Consider the following 13,607-nt stretch of genomic DNA (forward strand, 5'->3'; position numbering starts at 1 on the left):
CAAACACTGCACCATATGTATTGATATCCCTGGACGGTCCTAATGCTACCCTAACCCTAAACGTAACCTAAGACCCCGTTCTCACTCACTTTGCAAGTGGTCTTAGTTAGACCGCTCCAGAGGAACGGGTCTTGAGGAACGGTTTGTGAGCGTACACATTCCGAGCAGTTTTTAATGGCTCAAACCGCTCCACGAGTCAAAGTGGTCTTGTTGCTATGGCAGCTCAGGTCAGCAGATCAATTTTTTCGCGCGCGGAATACAAACCGTATGTACCGTACTACATGTTTCGCACCGAAGGTCAGCTCACTTCCGTTCAAAGTACGCTTTCCGTTCACATTGCACGTTAGAGCGCTCCAAACCGCTCTTAATAAGACCCGCTCCTCAAGACCACCTCGGAAGGTGGTCTTCTGGAGCGGTCCAGAAGTCCACTTCCTGGACCACTTTGACCGTTCTCACTCACCTAAGAACCGCTCCTGAGGAACGGGTCTTAGTTAGAGCGCTCCAGAGCGCTCCAACGAAGTGAGTGAGAACGGGGTCTAACATTCAATCACAACTAAAGTCGTAACCCTGAGAAAAAGAAAGGCCTTAACCCATATCACTTAATATAGGGTCAATGCCCTTCTTGCTCTCAACATTGACAAGGAAACACAAGAGGTAGGATATATGTAAGTATATACATATATATAACAGTTTGGAGCCAGAAGGGCATTAACTCATATACTTTATACTTATAAAGAGTTAATGCCATTCTGGCTTTATGTCTTTATGTGAAAGGAAGTAAGACAGAGCCAGTGTGTCCAATACTATTGTTCCCCTGGGTTTAATCCCATTACTAATATCATCCTCGTAGAGGAACTTCAAGGTAATATTACATCTCTGTAGTGAAAAGGATATCCAAATGAAATAAGTTCAATTTCAGGGGTCGTATTGTTCAATATTTCCACATTCTATCCATGATTTCCTGTATTTGAGGGTAAATTACATCAGCCAATGCTACTGCTGTCTTGCAGAGTTCACATGCCAAAGACTTTGTTTCATTAACCAAATTTTCTAAATTAATCTTTTTTCATTCCTCAAGTTGGCAACAATAAATCTATTTTCTATTCGATCATAATTGGAAGAAAAAATTGAATAAACCAATGTAAAACAAAAAAAAATTAATTGAAATATATCCAAATTGTACACAAAAATAATGATCTCATATCGTACACTGCATTGGCTATTTAGAGACTTCAATGATTAGTTTCAATTAAATCACTCTTAGCTGAGAATGGTAAAACGTATTGCTATCAGAGGTGGATTGGGGGAGGGGTCGATGGAGAGGAAAAAATACTGAACATGAAAACAGAATTCTCATCTATTAGTTGGGAAATATTTTTCTAGCACCGCCTGACATTTTCTTTGTATACCCTTTGAAAGTTAACAGGCAAAGATATTCGCTGCATAGTGATGAGATATGGGTCTACTTCACCTTAAATATTAAGTTATCCTTCTACATGTCCTTCAAAAAGAGAGGGAGAAAAAAAAAGGGAAGAAGACCTTCATTGTATTGTGATTCCTCTCTTATCTCACCTTGACAATAACCTTGACAACTTTTCATTCATAAAATACTTCACAAGACATTGCATTTATTTTGTTACAGATCTTTCACATGTATATATTTCTCTGGAAAACAAGTCTGTCCTCCAAGAGGTAACCTTCACCATATATATTCTAATACTCTCTCCAATCTCTCATTAGTAATGTTCTTTAAATGGAAGCTGTATCCTGCCTCTCTAAGCGAACAAGATTTGCTTTCATCATGATCCTCCTTGGGCGAGATCGCTTTGATCCTCCACGGCATCGGCAAATTCGTCGTCGTCTCCGGCATCGGTGGAATCTCTACTTGAGGTTCTCTCTAGACCCTGGTGAACCTTTCGGTTTGTCTCCGCTTGGAGGCGCTGTTCGTACTTCCTGACATCTTCTTCAGTCATGTCTGAAGTTGAAATAATTCATAAGAGCAGCAAACAGTTATTTAACACTTCGTTTACTTTATTACCTCTCTGCACAGTCAATCCATTTGCCACACATAAAGTTTTGCACAAAACAATAGGCACCAATTAACAGAAGGATTGCTTTATGCAACACAGTACCTTTGCAAAAACATTAATTTTTGGTCTTGATTAGGTCCTTGACAATCCTTTCAAAACTAGTGAAAATTAATCCTTTGCTAGGAATGGTTTAATCTTGAGGCCTTTGGTATTATTAAGCCATGATAAATACAATATAGCACAGGGATATAACATGTGTGGCATAAAGAGTTAGAGCTGCAATGTGCCTACAAACTGTGATATGTATACTGCCCTCTACAGGAGTAATGGAAGAAAAGTCAATAACACAAGTGAGCTGCATGAATATATTGGGGTCAGCTTGGTCATGAAAATGTGATGAATGCTTCAAATAATGAAATTTGTTGTATCTTAATTTCTACAGTATTATTTGAATGCCAAATGTTCATATGCAAGAATACATATCAGTCGCTGCTGAGGCTGCTACATGTACTACTATTACTGCCTTACAACTTCTGCTTCTGCTACTACTACCTCTACACTGCTGCTATTACACCCCTAACAAGAGAAAATTTTACTGCATGTTCCTTTCTACAAATATTTTGAAAGACTGCAAAAAAAATTGAAAATGTCAGGATTTTACCAGAATATTTCAGAAATGTGAGAAAAACTAAATACTGTGGAGGAATATCAAAATTCATTGGTCTTTAAGCAGGCTACTCACATGAATTTTAAAATTGTGATATTAAGAGATTTGACAAAAATTGTATTATATTAATTGAAATGAACTTACCATACCACTCATCGATCCATGAAAATGCTTGCCTATGACCCAGTAAAAGGATATCTTGTATTGCCTAAAATAGAAACAAATCAATCAGAAAGAATAACAGAATTTAAGAAAGAAACCAAAGTGTTCAACTTTCTTACAATAAAAACATGGCAAAAACATCGTCACAATTCACAATTCTGTTACATTTGTGGGTCATATCTCTTAAGTTCACTTTACAAAATGGCGCATGAACACTTTGAGTGGTAGGAATACTATCACTATAGAATAAGGTTAACGATCATGCCTTAGCTTATGTCGCCAGCTAGACAGCTTAAGGTATTTCCTAGATTTACATCAAATCACTCTTGACTAGCTTGTGGTATCTAATAAATCTCCATGAAGATGACATTTATACTCCCACATATTCTGAATATTGATCATATAAAAAGGTTTAAAATAGAGAAGATAGGATGAAGTTGTTCAGTCTTGATAGAGTGTAGTACGCAGTATTATTGCTCTTTTTGATGATACAAATGTGAAAAGTTAAGATGCAAAATGGCAAATATCATTTGACTTCAAATGTTCCTTTAACTTCAATACAACTTATTTTACTTTTGATTTAATTAGATTTGAGAGTAGATAGGAATAGGATGAATATATCCTGATAGCGAATGACATGCATTCATTTTTGGGGGCCTTTTGGTTGATAATAATATGTGAAAATGTAGATTAAAAATGTTCTTTGAAGTTCAACATTTACACAATTCAATGCCACTTATTGCTTATTTGAAGGCAAGCTTCTTTTCTATATATTTATTTTGATTTCAAAATGTTCCTTAACTTCAAAATATATACAATTCAATACAACTTATTTCGCATTTGCATTTAAATTGAAAAGAACCTGTCATTCTACATTTCTGTTCTGGTGTATAAGCATATGTATAGGGAGTTGTGAAATTATCAAATTCAATTGTCTGTTGAAAGTCTGCTTTTCACTACTTTTCAGTATGAACTATGAGACTTGAAGCAAAGCATGGGAAACTTAATCCTTTAGCAACTAAACCGCCCAAAACAGCCTGTCCGTTTTCAACGCGCTGTTATATCCATTCTATGAGGCCTACCGTGATAATATATCGTCGCTGTTTTCACTAAGTGACGGTAGTGAAAAAAAATTGCATTCACTTTGCGTTACGATATTCCTCACTACCGTCACTTCGTGAAAATAGGGACGATATGAGCATAATCCTTACAATGTCTACAGTAGGTTTTTGCATAGAAAATAGTGCATATTTCATATTGTTTAGAGCAGTGTCCAAATGAGAGCAATATTGCAACATCTTCCAGTGAGTAATAGGCCACTTTAACAAAATCTCTAGTTGCTATTAAAAGGGTTAAAACATGGGCGGCTGCCAGCAAGATCGGGCTCCTAGCTTGCAGTCGAGTTCATAAAACTATGACGGGTTGAAGAGAAAGGTAGGTCAAATGAAAGATGAGGAAGATAATTTGAGGTAATAACACCTCCCCAGATCATTTCAGTACCGGTAATGCATCATTTAAGCATCTAGTACTCTGTCACCCATAGCAGCTCCGCCTGTCTAATTTTAGTTTAAAAAAATTTAAAACATCTTTTGTTCCAGATTTCTAGGAATAACATGTTGTACACGAGCAGTGTTGCATCCATTTCTAATGCAGTATAGTGAAATTCATGAATATAGACATATTACCTAATCATTACAGTCGATAGATAGATAGATAGATAGATAAATGGTATTTTATTGCATCTTTCATGAATGGCAGTTTCACAACTGAATTGCACATGAATTACACGAATTGAATATATACATTGTAAAAAACTTACATAACATTTAGTTAAAAATTGTTTAAACGTGTCACGTTACTTCTGCCTAAATACCATAAACAATTAAAAAACACTTAATTTCTACCAAAAAAAAAGACAAAAGGTATAAACATAATTACATGCCAACATAATATGGACTAAGGTAATTTATACAACAGTTCGTCATGTTACAATATTGCAGTTGTGGGTATAGTGGTAAAATAATCAAGGATAGGGGCAAGAGCAGGGGTTTATGAACATTTATTATTAAATTAAATTATTAATGTGGTGTGAATTCTATAATCACTATTTTTGTATATAAATTGGCATTATTTTGTTGAATTTAGTATTTTCCAATAAAACTTGATTTCAAACACATTAGTATAATTTTCTAGCTACGTAGGAGAGGAACATAAAAACAAATGGTTCCAATTTGAGGGGAAATAGTGATTTATTAGACCTTAAATATATCTTGTGAACTACTGAGGGGTTAACTGCTTGCTACTTCAACTACTTCTGTGCTAGGGGCATTGAATCCAAACTAAGACCTCCTCCACCTTCCCATTATTAGGCAGCTATTAGAGTGAACAATTGTGGCATGAAAGCTTTATTTTTATTAAGCTTCTGAATACCCCCCCCCCTCAATTTTACATACCAAATAATAAACAATTTTTGTTGTTCAATAATATATATTCACCTCCAATTCAGAATTTCATCATAAAGTATATACTTATAAAGCATATAAAATATAATTTCACATACTTTATAAGTTTATACTTTATGATACCATGATATTTTATGTTAGGAAACCTAAATTACGAGCTTTGCTTTCCTAGTTTTCCTCCGCAAAATAGCAAGCAATTATCTTCTTAGTCTCAGTTGGACGTACCATATTATGTATATTTAATTGGAATGACTTTATAAATTTTGTTTGCTGTTATTGTGGAAATAAACGAAATGAAAGAAAAATATGGAAAAGAAATGTCAATTGAAACCTCATCCTGCTGCCTTGGTGAAATATAAAATCACTAGGGAAATTCTGAATTTGTCGGTTTATATGTTGTATCGAATGCCGGAACATGCAATATTAGTATACCATCCAATTTTTTGCAAAATCAGTTTGTAGTAACATTGTTATTGGATCTTAGTCAGATGGTAAAGCAAGTGGTGGGCAGAAGAGCAAGCATGATGACGGAGGTAAACAGGAAAAAAAGAGATCTAGGTTTCTAGGATCTGCCAAAACACCTCTGCAAATCATCTCCATAATGAACAGATCTAAGCTCCGACCATGCTTAGCTGTAATGACTCCCTGAGGCTATAACGAAATGTTACTTTTCATTAGCTAGATGATCATTAGACTATAGCAGCTAGTTGCAATCCTATGAGATCGGTTGCAGCTTACAAGGAATTCTCTGAGATTTTCACAGACATTTATAGCTTGCAAACTATTAAAGGGTGAATAGCATGGACAAAAAGTATGCAAAAAGATTCAACCTATTCTTGGCATGGAGCAGGAAATATACAAGCATTTATTTTTTATAAATTTTTGTAATTTCAAAGAGAGAATTTTTTTTTTGTGTGTGTGTAGAATTACTGAAAATCTTTGTCTTAAACATCTTGCAACTGTCTTCAAAAGATGTCCAGTTAGACAAGGCAACATATTAATCAAGATTTCATTTTTGTATTGAAAGAAATAGTCTACTTGGGGGTTGCTGACATGATGATCTTACTGCCTAAACAATAAACTGCTTCATTCATAGTTCATTTTAAAGACACACAAATAAATGGAACTACTTAAACAATGTCAATGTTGACATTACCTTGATACAAAATCAGGAGCAAAATGACTACATCAACATGCAAGCATTATTGCAAAATAGCTGTTTAATTGTTCAGAACAAATGGTATTAAGTTTAAAAGCCAATAATCTTGTTGTAGGCCAGTAGATCTCCAACGATGCAGCACATAATAGCTTCCAGTGCATCAGTGGATGACATGCAATCCCAAATTGGGGATCTGATTTTCCTTTTGTAATTGTATTGTGAGTATACTAGATGAACGGTCAACTGTTCATTTGTCAGTAATCTTTTTCCAATTATCTTTTGTAATTACTTTGCATAATGATGATAATCCAAAAACTGTGGATTCTCTTTCAATATTAATTGGTTTCATTTTATTTTGCATTACCCACATATGAAAACAATACACGACCTGATATTTGCATCGAAATTGAAGGATAAAAAGTGCATTACCTTGTGCACGAAGCTTTCGACTCTTGTTTGTAGACCCCAAAGCTCAAACTTGACCCGTACCAGCTTGTAGGAACACATTATAGGATTACTCGTTTCCTAAGGGTTTCAAATTGGCAACAAAATGACATTAAAACGATATTACTAGGTGAATTCCGTATTGTATGGCTTAAGAACTGATTAACATAATATATACACTGAACAACTAAATTATTCATACACTTACCAAGTTTTGTATAAAAAAATTAAGTATGAGAAAAATGTATTTGTCCCGATTTATGTTCCTTGAGAATGTGACATATCAAAGCTTAAATCTATAAGTGTTCAACAGGGGCCGTAATTCAACCAGTTCAGTTTTCATTATTGAGTTGCGAGAGACACACACAAAAAAACAGCAAATTCACAATGGATCATGAATAGAATTTCACAAAGAGTTCATGCCCTTCTGGCCCTTAATCCACAGGAGAGAAAGTGAATATGCAAATTTTTAAAAGTATATCATATATCTATGTATCAAGTTTATGTAAAAGAATCATTTGTTGTTGCACAAAGTAGAAAGGGAGCAAAGGAGACAGACAGGTCAATTTTAACACATAGCAGTAAAGTGATGTTTCTGGATTATCTTTTATCCAGAAGGCTAGGAATGACACATGAGCAGAAAGAACACAAAATAATAAACAATTTTGAGTCCATTTCCAATGCAGTGAATTGCGCCATTTTCAATGAACAACTTATTTTCTACAAAAATGTACAGAGAAAAGGGCAAAATCATTACAAGTACTTAGAAATGCTACAAAAGAGAGAAAACTAGCAGTAGACATTAAGACTAGACATACATGTATAAACAGGCATGGAAAGAGATGCAGTTGAAGAATGATGACATCAAAGATAGTTAAGGCTGATTTTTAATCTAGATAATAAAGAAAAAAACATATATTTATGATAACTCACCCTCCAGTCCTTTTGTAGGTGCCCCCTTCCTGTCTTTTTCGACTTAAACTTTGTTGGATCCTGAAAGAAAGAAAAAACAAATAAATGAATTCTTACATGTAAAATACAAGCGCAGTCACAAACAAGACTTAAAAGAACTTTTTTGTATTTTATTTCACATTAATTTAGTCAAATTGCATCAAAATTAATTCATATCCTAGTAAAATATTTAATGAGTGAATGGTAATGAAAACTTGACAGGCTAGGTCTAGTATAATATGTAAAACACTGTCAACACTTAAACTAACATGGAATAAAAAGAGTTCTTTTCTGAAATGTTAAGAATAAAAATCCTGTGTATTTCTTACCTCATTTTCTTTGTAATACTTTTCTGGAACATTGTTGTATGCTATATCAACCGGAACAACTTCCCTTTCACTCAATTCTGCTTCTGAAAGACTGAGGCACTGCAAAAAGGAAAAATAATTAAGGAGAACAAAAGGAAACATACAGTAAACCTTATTGCAAAAATGTTTTAAAATTAAAATTTCGCATGTGTAGACTGAGGTAGGTGGGGTTTTTTTTCTCTTCAGTATCTGGTTTGGATGTGCTAAAAATAGTACTTTTTTTTTTTAGGTATCAGGTAAAAACAATAAAACAACAACAACAATAAACAAACAGACAAACATTGTATGCCCTACAACATGGATATTGACTTTCATACAGTCATTGCCATCATCTCTATCTTCTTCAAAATACTTCCTTTATATACAATTCATAAACATCTGAAGATAACAATACAGTTTTCAATTATTCTGTGCTAAACTTGTAGCTAGCTTATTTCATGTCAATTTAACTACCGGTATTATTATCATTTTGTCCAATTCAAGTATGAATCTAATATAATTCATTTAGACCTGCCTAAAGCCTTGTTCATCCATGAATTCATAAACTACTTTTGAAAAAAAAAAACTGCCGCAGGAAAATTAAAAGTATTTTACATTTTAAATGCCAAGTGAGGGTGAAGAAGAAAAAAAAAGTAGCTGTATACAGCACAGGTCCCTATCATAAGATACAGAAATTTGATGCCTACTATGCTTATGCTAATTTGGTTTTCTGCATTTTTGTTTCTTTAGGGCGGATTACTATGTCATCTGTGTATGAGGTTCACAGGGTTGGAGGCGTTGAATAATCAATATATCAAGGAGTAATCTTCTTGCCTAGATCCTGAGGCATGGCATTTCCAGGAAACTATTTTATCTATGACCGAGGGAGCAAAGTGGCTACATCACCACGCCAACACGCAACTCACACCCACAAAAAATAGATGGAGGATGCATGGTTACAAGCCTCAAGTTTGGGTGATACAAAATAAATTCTTCTTCTTCTAGCAGATCGATTTAACATTTGTTCAGAGCCAGAAGGGCATGACTTCTATGTTAAAGTTTTTAAGTTAACAGATGACATAGTAACAACTTCACAACTTTTGTCTTTTTCTTACTAACATGGAATAATCAAGCAAATCAATTTGCGGAGAGCCAGAAAAGCTTTATGATGACCCATAGCAGTTCACGGTATTTTTAAAGTTGAAATAAATCATCAAATCTTTCATCCTCAAATTGGCACTCATCCATTTGTTGGTGACATACCTCATTAAAGAGAAGCTTGACTTCTTCTAATAAAGATGAAAAATAATTGGTGTCTTTTCTCCTTCTTTTATGTCAATTTCAAAGAATATCATAAAAGACATATCTCCTAAAAAGGATTGCTCTTTAAATGCTCTGTATTCAACAGATGATGAAAAATAGTATAAGTGTTAGGCCCAAACATTCATGTGTAGGTAGCCCCATATACATATTCCTGTGTCTAGTGCATGAGCTTTTCAGCGACAATGAATCAATTTGTTATCAATTTGATCATTACAAAACCTCACAGTAGATCGATACCTATTTTTATTTACTACATTTAATAAACCATTCCCATTGCTTGGAGATAGACTCTTCCACAATTATTATAGAATGATCAGGGGCACATTTCACAAAACTTTTCATCATGCAGTGACAAATGACAATTTTGTAACAAGCTAGTGAAATCCTTGCTTCTGATGGTTGTTAGCAGATTTGTTACTGGTTTTTGTCATTTGTCATTGAAAAAAGGCTTCTTGAAATGGGTCCCAGTATACAACTTCATCTTGAAGTTATCATCTACTGTAGATCATAGTGTTTCAATTTCAACTCTACTTGTACATGTCATATTATGAGTATTGAGTAATATCTAATTTGCCGTCTGATAGTTCTGCTCCTGTTAACAAGTAACAATATCCACGCAGCCAGTGTCCCTTTTCTGGAAACAGATATACCAATCAATAAATTCTGGGAAGCGAAGCACGGCCAGCACGACCACTGATTGCCTTACAGGTGATTTGATACGTTTAAGATTTACGCCTTCAACTCTATGATTAACAAGGAGGTAGGACATCGGTTTACCTAGATCTGGCACGTCTTGTGTTTCTCTCCCAATCTCTTTTATTTGGATATCGCTGAAAGATCCCAGCAAGGATAAGAAACTGGAGAGAAGTAATTGGTAATCAACCTCTATCTTCATGCAAGATCATTACCCCGCAGTTGGCCCAATTCTTGCGATTGATAGTCACACAATGAAATTAAAAGCCCATGGATACATGTACATAATAGTTTGGCAAGTCTCCCGACACACTCACCAGTCTTGAAAATGTTGTTAATAACTAGCATGGTACTCAAAATCATAAGCTAATATGCTCTGTAAAGCCCTGTTCCATAAATACAATGCAGTAAACTGCCTAGAAAATAAACCTATCCTCTTTTACTCAGAACAAAAAGGAAAGGGTGCTATGTGCACCATTGGCTTATAATTGTGTGTATTTTACATGAACAACAACCTTTCCAAGCTTAAAAAATAAATTGTTTGAGACACAATATGGAATAGAGTGTAATTTCTATGTGTTTTAAACAGTTTTGTTTTTATTAAATAGAGGAAACAAAGGTTCAGAACATTAGTTAAAGGCAAAAAATAGGAGTAATTCTTCCAATTTTTTTGAAGAACCGGTATAAAAGAGAGAGAGAGAGAAGGAGAAGGAGAGAGAGAGAGAGAGAGAGAGAGAAGGGGAGAGAGAGAGAGAGAGAGGAGGAGAGAGAGAGAGAGAGAGAAGGAGATCTGGATGAAGTGCAACACACTACTGCCATTTTATATTGCCACATAATGGTCGATTTCTGTTTTTAAGTCAGTTTATCACGTACACCACATACATGTGAATAAGTCTTGATGGATGGGTGGAGTCTGTCTGGAAGACTAAACCACAGAGAAACACCCACAACAGGGTGGCAGCATGGAGAACTCTAAGAGGGGACAAATTGAATTAGGGAAACGAGAATGAGATGGATCTCGTTTATTGGGATGAGCGCCGCTGCAGGCGATGAAACAATCCGCCACTCGGTTTCTCCCGCCCTTCAGATGAGTGTTTTTATCCTTGCAGACTGGCCGATGGTGAGAGGTACACTAAGCGGCTAATGGTCATCATCGTGATTGACGTGGACATGGTCAAGGAGAGTAGTTCTCTTTTGATCCCTTGACATCGTACTTCAAAACAAGTCCACTGTTTATGCTAAGCCTCTAAGGTAGAGTCTTATATTACAGGAGTGGAGAGGAGGGGTAGAGGAATAATCAGAACACAGAGGCATACCTGTACATGAAAACAAGGGACCTGTAATTTCATACCAGATTTCTTGGTTGGGGGATGAGACAACTACATGCTACTAACATGAAAAGCTAAACTAACATTAAATAGAGCAAAGCAGAAACAACAATGTCAAAGACAACATTTTCAAATTGATCAATTTGTAACACTTCTTACTTCTTAATGTGTTATTTCATAGCACTGGATCTAGCAAGACAAAGGTACATCTGTATTAGGATACATCGTTTCGAAGAAAAAACTCTGTTACTTCTTTGCTATTTAGAGGTTGATGAAACCTTTTGAAGTTTTAAATACCTGATAGAGTACCCCACATGCACCTCATTATTGATGAACCTGGGTGTTTAGCTCTTACGTCAGGAGTGACAAAATTGTGTCTCAGACATGAAAATTTAATACCACGGTGACACCTCCCCCCCAAATCTTACAAACAAGCATAAAAGAACTATAATTGTATATCTCCATTATTTATTTTTCAAATTATGTGGTCATAATTGGACTGGCTTCTGGAATTCGACACTTTGGTTGGATACTATCTCTTTATGGCTGTCTCAATTGTCACTGTCTCCATATCTCCTCTCTCTTTCTCTCTCTCTTTCTCTCTCTTTCTCACTCTCACACACACACGTAATAAACTGATGTGCATAAACAGAACTCTTAACTCCGCTGTTGACATAAGTATTCAAGTGCCCGATACTTGTTCATTTATTTATGCATTTGCGAAATTATCCGTCGTGAACTGAATCATAATTCAGCCGAAAAAACTAAACCTTGCCATATCCAAAGTGAACCCAAGCATGGCAGTTGAGTTACAGTACAAATCACAATTGTCGTTTTGCATTTTCATGTTTTAAACTGAGTGCCATTTGAATTTCAAGTGCCCGATACTTGTTTATTTATTTATGCATTTGCAAAATTATCTGTCGCGAACTGAATCATATTTCAGCCACAAAAAAAAAGAACTTTGCCATACCAAAGTGAACCCAAACAAGGCAGTTGAATTACAGTACAAATCACAATTGTCTTTTTACATTTATATTTTAAACCGAGTGTCATTTGAACCCTCTCTTTACATTCTGTTTTTACATTCTAACTTTAAATGATACATTTTTGAAAATCATCCCTTTAACACTTATTTTTAGTGGCATCATTTAAAAATCTGTCTTTAAAGCTTATCTGCCGTAGTTTACAGGAGGGATTAGACTGCCCTGCAAGGTCACTGGACAGGTGGTTATCTCATCAACTCAGCTCTCAGTTAACATAAGAAAAAGAGGATCATGGGGGACCAATGGTCACTGATTAGGCATTGTTTGTTATATAGAGGGCGCACGTAGCTACAAGTAGTGCAGTGGGCCTTTAAGAGCATCATATTGGGGTCAAATACCTCAACCCAAATGCTAAAGTGCTGAAACGTTTTGATATTCCCTCACATATCACAATCATGTTCAAGCAAACCAAACAATCACATGTTATTAGATCAAATCTCTACTGGGACCGGGGGTTGACACCGTCCGCATTCCAACTATTCACGTTGTTCAATTTTATTTTGAGTTTTTTTTTTTTTTTTTTTTTTTTTTTTTTTTCATTTTTTTTTTTTTTTTTCTTTTTCCCTTCCACAGGGATCCTTTATTAAATAATATCGTTCACATTATTATGTATACAAGAATTGGTTTTTACATGCAGAAATTCAAAATAATATTCCTGGCCATTCAAAATATGATAAGAAAATACATTTATAGATACCGGTATCAGTTACAAATTGAAGTTCACTATTTAACATAAATATCCCAGATTTAGTTGGCAAAATGATTTTAGAAGAAATAAACATTCAGAAACACTTTGCAAAAAGTAACCACTTTTTCACAAATTTCTGTTCTTTCAGATTTGTTTTACATATATACTTTTCCATGTTATAATAACACTTTATCGCTGATATTATGTTTTCAAAAACTGGCAAACACTGTTTACATTTGGCTGCAAAAATTTCTTTCCTGACTATAATCATAATACAGTTGAGGGCACTGTTATTATTACCGTGAAA

The 13,607-nt window shown here is 34.9% G+C and overlaps 1 protein-coding gene across 1 annotated transcript in view; it reads right to left on the minus strand.

Annotated features, from left to right (window-relative positions):
- Window positions 1–443: 443 nt before the first annotated feature.
- LOC115923578 (cytoplasmic phosphatidylinositol transfer protein 1-like) overlaps window positions 444–13,607 on the minus strand; it is a 67,825-nt gene continuing 54,661 nt past the window's right edge. The window contains exons 6-10 of the mRNA XM_030984553.1: window positions 8,205–8,303; window positions 7,858–7,917; window positions 6,910–7,005; window positions 2,842–2,905; window positions 444–1,975 (exon numbers count right to left, since the gene is read on the minus strand). Of these exons, the coding sequence (XP_030840413.1) occupies window positions 1,800–1,975; window positions 2,842–2,905; window positions 6,910–7,005; window positions 7,858–7,917; window positions 8,205–8,303 (495 nt within the window). The 3' untranslated portion in view covers window positions 444–1,799. The remainder of the gene's footprint in view (window positions 1,976–2,841; window positions 2,906–6,909; window positions 7,006–7,857; window positions 7,918–8,204; window positions 8,304–13,607) is intronic.

This window comes from Strongylocentrotus purpuratus, unplaced genomic scaffold (assembly GCF_000002235.5).
Source record: "Strongylocentrotus purpuratus isolate Spur 01 unplaced genomic scaffold, Spur_5.0 spur5_scaffold_14, whole genome shotgun sequence".
Classification (NCBI taxonomy): Eukaryota; Metazoa; Echinodermata; class Echinoidea; order Camarodonta; family Strongylocentrotidae; genus Strongylocentrotus; species Strongylocentrotus purpuratus.